At 42.9% G+C, this 13259-nt stretch overlaps 1 protein-coding gene across 5 annotated transcripts in view; it reads right to left on the minus strand.

Moving 5' to 3' along the window:
• LOC118362359 (connector enhancer of kinase suppressor of ras 3-like) overlaps positions 1–10509 on the minus strand; it is a 79450-nt gene extending 68941 nt beyond the window's left edge. For 2 of the 5 annotated variants that reach the window (XM_035742627.2, XM_035742624.2), the window contains exons 1-2: positions 10261–10434; positions 9628–9702 (exon numbers count right to left, since the gene is read on the minus strand). Coding sequence is in view for 3 of the 5 variants with exons in the window: in XM_035742624.2 (XP_035598517.1) it covers positions 9628–9688 (61 nt within the window). In the remaining 2 variants the exon portion in view is untranslated. Of the gene's footprint in view, positions 1–9627; positions 9976–10260; positions 10435–10490 lie in introns of those variants that run through there. The other 3 variants (XM_035742625.1, XM_035742623.2, XM_035742626.2) reach the window with 3 other exon arrangements.
• Between the last annotated feature and the right edge of the window lie 2750 nt (positions 10510–13259).

Genomic DNA, 13259 nt, shown 5'->3' on the forward strand with positions numbered 1-13259 from the left:
CGTTTCAACAGGACATAAACGGAAAGACCAGTTATGGGTTGCTGAGTTTCTTCCTGTAATGGAGGTCCAACGAAGTCCTTTCTCACAGCTCAGAGAGGCTGCCCCTGCATAAGCTTGTGTACAACAATCAGAGGTCATACACGTCAATGTGCAGAATGATTTCTATGGGCATATTCTTATTCAGTGAGGTCTGGGTCTCAGACTGGAGCAGGAGCTGTGTGTAATGCTGTGGTTCTAGAATTACCTCTCCTGCCTACTAAACACTGCACTGCAGCCAGCCAGCTAGCCACGCTGCTCATTACCTCACACGTAAACAACCACTAAAGAGAGTAACAAAGGGCCACAAAAATGGCAGAAATTCCCTGTCACTCCACCACGCCCCAGCTTTCTCCATGCTTATAATGTTGTTTGTGTTTGTTTGTCCTGGGACGATTGTTTTTTAACAAAGTCTTTGTGCAATTGTAACACCTCCCAGAGCTTGCCAAAGTCACCTGAAAAACCATCTTAAGTCAACTTCACTCAAACCCCCCACCTCCCCCAAAAAGGCACCTATACTGTCACTATATAGCCAGGCTAAAACATATGTAGTATTCTTCGCTGAGGTTGTCTCTTCAGTCTTCACAGAGATAGAACACCATGTCTCATCCCAGCGAGGCAGAGGAAACCTATCATGCCCAGCCATGTAAAAAGGGACCTGACCAGGAAAAACTCCTGCCCCTTATTTATGGACAATAGACAGACTGCCTGTACAGTATAGTGAGTGACCTTAATTTATAGACAGACTGGCTGTGTAGTGAGTGAGTGATCTTCATTCCACATGTCAGGTGTATGATCATGGTGGCCTGGCAAGTTTAACAGGGATGTCATGGGAGTACCTTTAAGATTATCTCTGAAGGGGAACAAAGGGAGTACACAACTTTCCAAACCTCCAAATCTGGCTTTTAGTTCAGTTCTAACAGGCTGTTAAACAGTCAGAAAGGACCAGAAAAAATATCTGCCATTAACTGCCAAGCGAAGAGAGTATTTCCTCATCCAAATCTAAAAATGAACCTGGCATCCCATTTCTGACCTCCCCATAATCAGGCAGGCCTGCCTCCCGCTTGGCCCAGGCACACACACTATTTGTTTTTACCCACGATGTGCATTCTCTCAGCTAAACCAGGCTTTAGCAGTAACCCTGCTCTTTGTGCCGGTCCCAAACACTCACAATGACTGCCAGCGCAGCCCTCAACCATGGCTGGGCCCCGGTAAACAAACAACGGGAGAGTAGCCATGATAACGGGTCTGGTGGGGAGTTGGAGACTTGAGACGGGGGGGAAGAGAACGAACATTCCGTTTAGAAAGATTTACAGCCTACACGCATCCAGGTCAGGGAAGGAGACAAGGGTCAAAGAGATTGAGTAACTTTACTCTTGTCGTCCCACCCACTGAAGACCATTAAGTCATTAGCACACACAGGACATACATACACACACACACAACAAGCAATAAGCCGAGAACCAACACACCACAATGGTTGTACTGCTTTCATTGAGATTTCGCAGCCACCCAAATGTTCTCTTCCTCAGATTACATGCTGTACATTACAGCTGAATAGAAACTACGCAATAGGAATCCCCTGCAGCTAGCACTCAGATCCTGTGGAACAGAGAGAACGAGTTCAAAAGAGAGCGGGGCGTTGAGATGAGTCGATCCTGTTCTCCGTGTGGGAGAGACTGAAGGTGAGTCATCTTCAGTGGGATGTCATCTGTGAGCGACAGCGTGACCAGCCAGTGTGACACCCACAGTGCACGACGCAGACAGCTATCCCACTGCAAGGCAGTGACGCACCACAGACTCCTAATCTGCCATGTTAATGACCTATCTGTCTCCCTCTCCCTCTTTGACACACACACACAAAATAATGTGTTTCTGGATCTCTTATGATATGTTAGTGACACAAAGAAATATACTCTCACAAATCATGAATGATTGAGTAGTTCCTTGTGACGGCAGGACAGACACACAGCAATCCTTTTTCACCACAAAACACACCCTGTTCATTTCCTGTTCCGCGTCACCCAATACTGTTGTGAATAAGAGTGACTGACCGAGTTACTGTCATTTTAACCCACAGAAATTCTGTCAACATAAAATGTACTGTTGACTGGAAATTGTTCTAAAATTACAAACAGAGGTAAAACGAGGTGAAAAGTCCTAGCTATAGGATTGTGTTGGACTATTTTCCTTGAGATGGGAGATACCAGTAGTTTGAGCAATAATACATTACATGCGATACTACAAAGGCAGACATTACATGGGTTAATGTCAACCAACCTGAGGAATGCAATCTAGGTTACTGCCTGTGTTTGGTAGAATGTAGACGTGCCTAAATGCCCTTAAAGCAGTAATCCGCTATTTAAAAAAATAACCATCTCCCCACCCCTGTTTCGGTAAAAAGCAGAGAGATGGGGCTGGAGAAATGTAAATCACTTTCAAATTCATAGACAGACCTATGGATGCAATGACTGACCATCCATGATATCAAAATGACAGTTAACCATGTTGAGGCTTTAGTGTTTATTGACATTTCCTTTGTTTACAAACATTGGAGTGAAACCAGCTTATATTTTAGGTTCTGATGGTCTGACAGTTTGACTTCAATGGATGAAGCAAACGCAGATTGCCCCTTTAACATGCTGTTAAACATCACATACAACCGTGGTGAAAGAATGACTGTTTACGCCTATTTTAGAACTACAAAATATTTCTCAATTATACAACGTGCTCATTTTGTTTGAGCATGAGAACACCTAAGATAAATGGGCTAACACCAACAGGTTATGGCGGAATGAGAAGACGTGCATGTGAATAGGAAGTGTGTCCTTAACCGAGAGAGGCTGAACAGTCATTCTTGCTCAGGCATTTAAATCCTTTTAAAAAATGAAACTGGTGGCATAAGTGCATAAAAGGACATCATGCTTGTTTTCACTGCTGATTCAGAGGCAGTAGTTCAGTCCAGTAGCAGAACACATTCCTGTCATATCCAGTGGCTGTTAGAGCATAGTTCACTCCATAGTGCTTTAATAGTACCAACACCACCACAGTAGTGAGCATTTTGAGGCCTTACAGGCCTGCCCGCACGGTACGTCGGATTCCTCACACCTGCTACACCATAAAGGCTCAAAATGTCTGACGGAACTTTGTCGGAGCCTATGACAGTACGTAGTGGTACTTCAAAATCGTCACGAGGAACGAGCAAAGACCACGACAATTGTTTGCAACTTAAGAGTTCGCCCACAACGTGGAAATCGTCTGGCGCAGCAAAATCATGCCTATACAAAACATGTCGTTAACATAGACTTTCTACGGTTAGGTCAAAATAAATACCAACCATTCCGATTACAACAGTCCAGGAATATCACTCACATGATTCCGAAGTTGAGGTACACCATCTCTCTCACAGCTCTCTGCATGGGCAGTTAGCCACTATGGCTGCAGTGACCCATCTGTGCCCAGAGCAGTGCCACCTAAGGTTGCGATTATTCCCACAATGTTAAGCTCTGTGTGTTTCAGAGGCCAATGCTCTTAGGGCAGACTGGGGCAAAACCTCTAGAAGCACCACTAAGCTCAGATGATCTGGGAGATTTGCAATTCACATTGGGATTTGAATGAAAAGCTAACTGCCCTGCCCAGTTTGACAGAGGCAGGTGACCCCCTCTAACCTTCCAAAGCATTATAAAATGAGCGTCAACCAATTCTGGTTTACAGTTTGGAACCTTTTATGAGCCTCTCAGACAATATAGTCTTCATTGTGTACGTTCTAATTCAAATCTTTGGCCTAACCACCAACCCAATACTGTTGCACACAATAAACTGGACAATGGAGAAATATAATCTATTGACTGATTGAGAAGTCCCCATATTGCAAGCTCTTCCACATCAGGTTAACACATGGGCTTGTCAGAAACAGGACAGGCAGGGCGAAACCACTGCGACCACTTTCAGGTTCCTGTCCCTCAGGGAGAATCCTCTTACACAGCTTCCCTGAAGTCTTTTAAAAAGCCTTTTAAAAAGGGAAGTTACACATATCTCTAGATCAACAGATTACAATAGGTCCACCCTAAAAAGGAGAATGAGAGGATTACTGGACATTCGTTTCTGCCAAAATTACAGTTATCTTAATGATTTCCATGGAATAACCTGCCTCATTCTTTACTTCCTTCTTTGAACATGCACCCTGGTGTGTGTGTGTGGGGGGGGGGTACTTAGCCCAGTTTAGTTCAAATGAACACATGCTTCTCTACTGGCTGTATACATAGTCGATGCAGGTTATTACACGGTATTAATAAAGCCTCGGTCATTTTGAGGACTTTTTTTAATGCAGCCATGCTGGTACAGAAGAGCGAGAGATAGGCATTATCATGTGCAGTAGAGGGTCATTATCATGTGTAGTAGATATAGGCATTATCATGTGTAGTAGAGAGGGGCACATGGCTCAATAAGCTCTCTGTTCTGAGTCTGTTCACACCGCCACATGAAGATCAATGCCAACACCTCACTATCACCTCACAAGATAAGGCCTCGGACATCCTCCAGAGGCAAAGCCACTGGGCAATGGGCACTTCACACTAAAGTACACACACACCACCAATTTGGCATGTCAGTACTATTCTAAAAAATGACACCCTCCTCCTCTGGCTGGTACAATCCTAATTTTTGACACTTCCATCCTGTGACCACATTGGGACAGATGTAGGCCACTAGATCATCTGCTCTCTAATCGTGGTCCATTGCTTAAGAACAAACCTGTCGCTACATTTCTCACACCAATTACAGTCTCTGTGATAGGAGTATTCTATTGTCAAACACTGAAAACATCAGACATACTGTAACACTATACTGCTGATGTCTTTCTTAAACTAAAGTCAGTAAAACTCACATTACTATGAAAGACTCTTCTTACTCACCAACTTGAACAGTAGTTGTGATTGCATATTTGGAATGCCTGAGCAAACCTGGTAGACTCTGCTGTGAGTAGGAGGATAAAAAATAAAGTGAGTTTGTAAGTGAGAAATTACTCAGCTGAGATTTGGACTAAACATTCTCTGAACAGCACTAGCTCTCCTCAGTCTGGGCATTTGGAGCAGCAGGTAGACTAGTGGTTAAGAGCATTGGGCTAGTAACTCAAATGTCGCTGGTTAGAATCCCCGCGCAGACTAGGTGAAAAATCTGTCGATGTGCCCTTGAGCAAGGCACTTAACCGCTCCTGTAAGTCCCTCTGGATAAGAGTGTCTGCTAAATTTCTTAAATGTAATGTGAATGGATTCAAGATTATATTTGGGAAATGACTAGTCTGCCATCAACTTCAACACCCAGTGTGGTCCTGCTAGTGTTATTGGGAACAATTGCGAAGGAAAATATAAAAATAGATAAAAAATGTATTAAAGTGAATTTCACAATATTAGTGCATAGTAGGATAGCCTGCTTGAAGACCTGGCGAGAAAGGTGCTGCAGGACATCCAGTCAAAAACAATGTTAAATTGAGAGATTTAACTGACCTTTCACTCAATATACACTGCTCAAAAAAATAAAGGGAACACTAAAATAACACATCCTAGATCTGAATGAATGAAATATTCTTATTAAATACTATTTTCTTTACATAGTTGAATGTGCTGACAACAAAATCACACAAAAATTATCAATGGAAATCAAATGTATCAACCCATGGAGGTCTGGATTTGGAGTCTCACTCAAAATTAAAGTGGAAAACCACACTACAGGCTGATCCAACTTTGATGTAATGTACTTAAAACAAGTCCAAATGAGGCTCAGTCGTGTGTGTGGCCTCCACGTGCCTGTATGACCTCCCTACAACGCCTGGGCATGGTCCTGATGAGGTGGGCGATGGTCTCCTGAGGGATTTCCTCCCATACCTGGACAAAAGCTTCTGCCAACTCCTGGACAGTCTGTGGTGCAACGTGGCGTTGGTGGATGGAGCGAGACATGATGTCCCAGATGTGCTCAATTGGATTCAGGTCTGGGGAACGGGCGGGCCAGTCCATAGCATCAATGCATTCCTCTTGCAGGAACTGCTGACACACTCCAGCCACATGAGGTCTAGCATTGTCTTGCATTAGGAGGAACCCAGGGCCAACCGCACCATGATATGCACCAGCATATCATCTCAGTACCTAATGGCAGTCAGGCTACCTCTGGCGAGCACATGGAGGGCTGTGCGGCCCCCCCAAAGAAATGCCACCCCACACCATGACTGACCCACCGCCAAACCGGTCATGTTGGAGGATGTTGCAGGCAGCAGAACGTTCTCCACAGCGTCTCCAGACATGTGCTCAGTGTGAACCTGCTTTCATCTGTGAAGAGCACAGGGCGCCAGTGGCGAATTTGCCAATCTTGGTGTTCTCTGGCAAATGCCAAACGTCCTGCACGGTGTTGGGCTGTAAGCACAACCCCCACCTGTGGACGTCGGGCCCTCATACCACCCTCATGGAGTCTGTTTCTGACCGTTTGAGCAGACACATGCACATTTGTGGCCTGCTGGAGGTCATTTTGCAGGGCTCTGGCAGTGCTCCTCCTGCTCCTCCTTGCACAAAGGCAGAGGTAGCGGTCCTGCTGCTGGGTTGTTGCCCTCCTCCAAGTCTACTGATGTACTGGCCTGTCTCCTGGTAGCGCCTCCATGCTCTGGACACTACGCTGACAGACACAGCAAACCTTCTTGCCACAGCTCGCATTGATGTTCCATCCTGGATGAGCTGCACTACCTGAGCCACTTGTGTGGGTTGTAGACTCCGTCTCATGCTACCACTAGAGTGAAAGCACCGCCAGCATTCAAAAGTGACCAAAACATCAGCCAGGAAGCATAGGAACTGAGAAGTGGCCTGTGGTCACCAACTGCAGAACCACTACTTTATTGGGGGTGTCTTGCTAATTGCCTATAATTTCCACCTGTTGTCTATTCCATTTGCACAACAGCATGTGAACTTTAATGTCAATCAGTGTTGCTTCCTAAGTGGACAGTTTGATTACACAGAAGTGTGATTGACTTAGAGTTACATTGTGTTGTTTAAGTGTTGTATGTATATATACAACATATTTAAGTGTATATATATATACTTAAAAATATTCATTTAAAATATTTTTAATTGCAACAATTTCAAATATTTTACTGTTACAGTTCATATAAGGAAATCAGTCAATTTAAATACATTCATTAGGCCCTAATCTATGGCTTTAATATGACTGGGAATACAGATATGCATCTGTATATCACAGATCTATGTATCACAGATACCTTAAAAAGGTAGAGGCGTGGATCAGAACTGTTTGCCTCATGCATCTCCGTCGCAGAGAGTTGGTCAGGTTGATTGTGTACTGCGGAATGTTGTCCCACTCCTCTTCAATGGCTGTGTTAAGTTGCTGGATATTAGCAGGAACTGGTTCAAGCTGTCGTACACGTAAATCTAGAGCATCCCAAACATGCTCAATCGTTGACATGTTTGGTGAGTATGCAGGCTGGGACATTTTCAGCTTCCAGGAATTGTGTACAGATCCTTGCGACATAGGGCCGTGCATTATGCTGAAAAATTAAATGATGGCGGTGGATGAAGTGGCACAACAATGGGCCTCAGGGTCTCGTCACAGTATCTCTGTGCATTCAAATTGCCATCGATAAAATGAAATTGTGTTCATTGCCCATAGCTTATGCCTGCCCATACCATAACTCCACCAACATGGGGAACTTTGACATCAGCAAACTGCTCGCCAACACCATGCCATGCATGTTGTCTGTGGTTGTGAGGCCAGTTGGACATACTGACAAATTCTCTGAAAGGATGTTGGAGGCGGCTTATGGTAGAGAAAATAAATGATCTGACAACAGCTCTGGTGGACATTCCTGAGTCAGCATGCCGATTGCACACTCCCTCAAAACTTGAGACATCGGTGGCATAGTGTTATGTTATAACTGCAAATTATCCCCAGAACAAGGTGAACCAGAATAATGATCATGCTGTTTACTCAGCTTCTTGATATGCCACACACCTGTCAGGTGGATGGATTATCTTGGCAAAGGAGAAATGCTCACAAACAAGGATGTAAACAAATGTGCGCACAAAATTGGAGAGAAATAAGCTTTTTGTGCGCATGTAACATTTCTGGTGGGATCTTTTATTTCAGCTCATGAAACATGGGACCAACACTTTACATGTTGTGTTTATAGTGTTGTTCAGTGTAGATTAATGGACCATTACTAATCAGCTTCATAAAATTAAGACAACCAACTACTTTTGACCCAACACACACAAACGTAACCATGATCCCTCCGAAGAAAACAACCTTAGGGCGATTAGCACAGGCAGCATTGGTGTTTGCTGAATTTATACTGCATGTGAAGCACCAATGGCCTGTTGTCATTTTAGGCACAGAGGCTGTCTTATGGCTGTCCAGTGAAGAGAGCCAGTGGTAAGACCCTCCAATAGAGAACTGCCGAGTCAGATAGCCAAAGTGAAGACTGACGAGTAGGGCCTGTCAACTGAACAAATTGTCCCTCCATCCACTGGGCACACAGGGTAACCCCCCACAATCCCTTTAGCACATCTACCTACACACATGCACTGAACAGGAACACTAGAAGGCCTACACACCAGGTTTGCATCATTCAGCAACTACTGAAGAGTAGACGGAAGTGGGTGTTCAGTCTAGGGCAATGAAATATGTAGGAACTATCAAATTACTTTACTCTGGAAAATGAAGGCCCTAGGATATATCAAACAACATTTCAGATGCTGTTTCTTTTGACAAAGATTATTCAGAAGAGGCACTTCCATGTGTGTTGCTGTGTATCTGTGACTGCCGATACTTCTCATGCCAGTAGTAGCAGAGTCACTTTGCATGCCAATGCTGTGACAGGGTTCATTCAGGTCGTTAAACGAAAATAGTCCTTAGGTGTTGTCATTCATTTCCATAACCGGCATTCCAGGTTTGATTCTCACATTAAGAATATGCTTGGTGTACCAATACAGCAGTGTGCGAGTTGTGCTGTGTGTTTAACCAAATATTACAGGAAAATAGTTTGTGGTTTCCAGTGTTAGAGATTGTCAGCCATCAGACAAAATTAAGACAATTATGATTCAATTAATTCCGTTTATAATCTTCAGCTCCATTGTGCCTCCAGTAAAACAAACTGTTGTAACACATTGTGCTTGCCAAATAGAGATATATAAAAATAACTGCACTGTTTTTGGTTAATACTGTTATTGCAGAAGTTGTCTCCTTAAAGAACAGTGCAAGAGGCACAGCAGAGGCAATTTGTCTGGAAACGTTGGTCCACCTGTGTCATAATAGTGTTTGTCAAAGATCACACAGCTGTTACGTGTTAACACTTTTAAATTAAACTCAAACATTAACAATATATTATTTCCCTTTGTTCTCTGTGCAAGAAGTTGACAACGACGATAGTTGGCGGCAGCACAGAGGCAGTTTCTACGAAACATGAGCTTTAACAAAAAGCGCATGCATCGCAGGGGTCCGCGAATGAGGCGGATTGAGTTGTTTCAAGTTTCAGATAGCGGTTAACATGGACAATTATTGTGAATTGGGCGGTGAGTGAAAGTGTTCCAAATTTACCTTTCATCCAGTCGACAACTTGCGTTGGTGTCCACTTCGTTATTGGATCCATTGCTTGCATTCCCAGGAAGCTATCTAAAACAACAATTAGAAATCGATACTATAAAACACTGCTTTCGGTTGTCTACGATTGTCACTGTATTATAAAACTACCATTGCTTCTCTGTAGAGCAGCTGTCTTTCTCTATGTGATTCTCTTCACTCTAGCTCGTATTCTCATGCACTCAGCGATTGGGAACTCAATCACATCACACATGGTTGGAGGCAGGAGTGAAAACCCCCATAGCTCGTCACTGGGCTTGGGATCAAGTTGCATAGTTTCGCTCAGCTGAAACTACTGAACAGGGCGGAGCAATCAACAACATTGCACCACAAATATGTAGGCTATATCTTACTACATTGACCACCGATAATGAATGTAGCCCTATGGCCGATAACGACTATACTATAATAATACATTATTGCATTCAAAAGTTGAGGGAAAAAAGTACATTCTTGAAGTGCATAGTTCGTTTTTTTTCTTTACTGTGTGTTCCTGTCTATGCAGCTTCATATAGCATTTGTTATGGGTAATTTAGCCTTTTTAAAATATATCATAAATATTATAGACCATGTTTCATCATATCACCTAACTTTTCGTAGCCTACATCGATCAGAGTCATTCTTATCAGGCATTGTTTCACAGAACGTTAGAACAGCGCAGTTTAGAAACAGTTATAGACTGGTGACAAAGAAAAGGGTGACTTGAAAAAGTGCGATTGAGAGCATATCAGCGAACGGAGCAATTTTACAGAAAGAGGCATAACCTGTCCCTTCTTCAGGCTATATAAAATAACAAATTAAATTTCCCTCTTCCACACTACCATTGGTTGCGACTCACGGCTGCGCTCTGTTGGTGAGCTAACGTTAGCTATTGCTCAGCAGGAAACTATAAACCACGTATGCATTGTACTACTACAGAGCCTTCAGAAAGTATTCACACCTCTTTACTTTTTCCACATTTTGTTGTGTTAAATCCTGAATTTAAAATGTTGTGTCACTGGCCTACACACAATACCCTATCATGTCGTAGTGGAATTATGTTTGTATATATATATATATATATGTATATGTGTGTGTATTTTTTTTAAAGAAAAGCTGAAATGTCTTGAGTCAATAAGTAATCAACCCCTTTGTTATGCCAAGCCTTAATAAGTTCAGGAGTAAAAATGTGCTGAACAAGTCACATGATAAGTTGCATGGACTCACTCTGTGTGCAATAATAGTGTTTAACATGATTTTTTAATGACTACCTCATCTCTGCACCTCACACATACAATTATCTGTAAGGTCCATCAGTCAAGCAGTGAATTTCAAACACAGATTCAACCACAAAGATCAGGGTGGTTTTCCAATGCATCGCAAAGAAGGGCACCTATTGGCTGTGATAGGAGAAAACTGAGGATGGATCAACAACATTGTAGTTACTCCACAATGCTAACCCTATTGACAGAGTGAAAAGAAGGAAACCTGTACAGAATAAAAATATTCCAAAACATGCATCCTGTTTTCAATAAGGCACTAAAGTAAAACTGCTCAAGAAATAAACACCATGTCCTGAATACAAAGTGTCATGTTTGGGGCAAATTCAAAACAACACGTCACTTTGTACGAGTCATATTTTCAAGCGTAGTGGTGGCTGCATCATGTTATGAGTATGCTTGTCATCAAATCAAATCATCGACAAGGACTAGGGAGTTTTTTGTGATAAAAAAAAATTGAATAGCGCTAAGCACAGGCAAAATCATAGAGGAAAACTTTGTTCAGTCTGTATTCCAACAAACACTGGAAGACAAATGCACCTTTCAGCAGGACAAAAACCTTAAATACAGGGCCAAATATACACTGGAGTTGCTTACCAAGATGACATTAAATGTTCCTCAGTGGCCTAGTTACAGTGTTGTCTTAAATAAGCTTGAAAAGCTATGGCAAGACTTGAAAATGCCTGTTTAGCAGTGATCAACAAGCAACTTGACAGAGCTTGAATATTTTTTTAAAGAATAATGTGCAAACATTGAACAATCCAGGTGTGCAAAGCTCTTTGATACTTACCAAGAAAGACTCACAGCTGTAATGTATGCCAAAGGCGATTCTACCTTGTATTGACTCAGGGGTCTGAATACTTATATAAATGAGATATTTCTATATTTCATTTTCAATAAATGTGTTAACATTTCTCAAAACCCATTTTTACTTTGTCATTATGGGGTATTGTGTGTAGACGGGTGAGAAAACCTGTAAAACAACAAAATGTGGAATAAGTCAAGGGGTACGAATACCTTCTGAAGGCATAATATGCTTTCCATATTATAAAAATGGGGACTTTTTGCCACATAGGAAAGCTACAGTTCCTTCATAATACCAAAGATGTGATTGGTTCTGGAGGTAATACAAAAATGTTAAAGGCAACATGCATACAAAGGCTCATATGGGAAGCAACAGATGATGTGTGAAAGAATAAAGGCACATATACAGTGCGTTCGGAAAGTATTCAGAACCTTTGACTTTTACCACAATAAGACCACAGTCTTATTTTAAAATTGATTGAATTTTGTTGTTCCTCAATGTTGTTCCTCATCAATCTACACACAATAGCCCATTATTGACAAAGCGAAAAGACACATTTTTAGAAATGTTTGCAAATGTATATAAAAAAACAAAAAATACCTTTTTTACATAAGTATTCAGACCCAATTTGTTTTTACTGTCAGTTGGCTTTTCTTAGCCCATCATAAAGAGTATCTCTACCACTCCTGCTGTCTCTAGAGAGTTGAAAACAGCAGGTCTGGGACAGGTCAGGATTCCATAGCCGCAGGCAGAACAGTTGAAACTGGAGCAGCAGCACGGCCAGGTGGACTGCGGACAGCAAGGAGTCATCATGCCAGGTAGTCCTAAATCATAGTCCTAGGGCTCAGGTCCTCCGAGAGAGAAAGAAAGAGAGAATTAGAGAGAGCATACTTAAATTCACAGAGGACACCAGATAAGACAGGAGAAGTACTCCAGATATAACCAACTGACCCTAGCCCCCCGACACATAAACTACTGCAGCAGAAATACTGGAGGCTGAGACAGGAGGGGTCAGGAGACACTGTGGCCCCATTCGATGATACCCCCGGACAGGGCCAAACAGGAAAGATATAACCCCACCCACTTTGCCAAAGCACAGCCCCCACACCACTAGAGGGATATCTTCAACCACCAACTTAACATCCTGAGACAAGGCCAAGTATAGCCCACAAAGATCTCCGCCACGGCACAACTCAGCTGGGGGGTCGCATCAGTGACTCAACCCACTCAAGTGACGCACCCCTCCTAGGGGTGCATGAAAGAGCACCAGTAAGCCAGTGACTCAGCCCCTGTAATAGGGTTAGAGGCAGAGAATCCCAGTGGAAAGAGGAGAACCGGCCAGGCAGAGACAGCAAGGGCGGTTCGTTGCCCCAGAGCCTTTCCGTTCACCAGGTCGAAGGAATTGTCCATAGACCTCCGAGACAGGATGGTGTCGAGGCACAAATCTGGGGAAGGGTACTAACACATTTCTTCAGCATTGAAGGTCCCCAAGAACACCGTAGTCTTCATCATTTTTAAATGGAATA

This window comes from Oncorhynchus keta, chromosome 29, assembly GCF_023373465.1.
Source record: "Oncorhynchus keta strain PuntledgeMale-10-30-2019 chromosome 29, Oket_V2, whole genome shotgun sequence".
NCBI classification, from domain to species: Eukaryota; Metazoa; Chordata; class Actinopteri; order Salmoniformes; family Salmonidae; genus Oncorhynchus; species Oncorhynchus keta.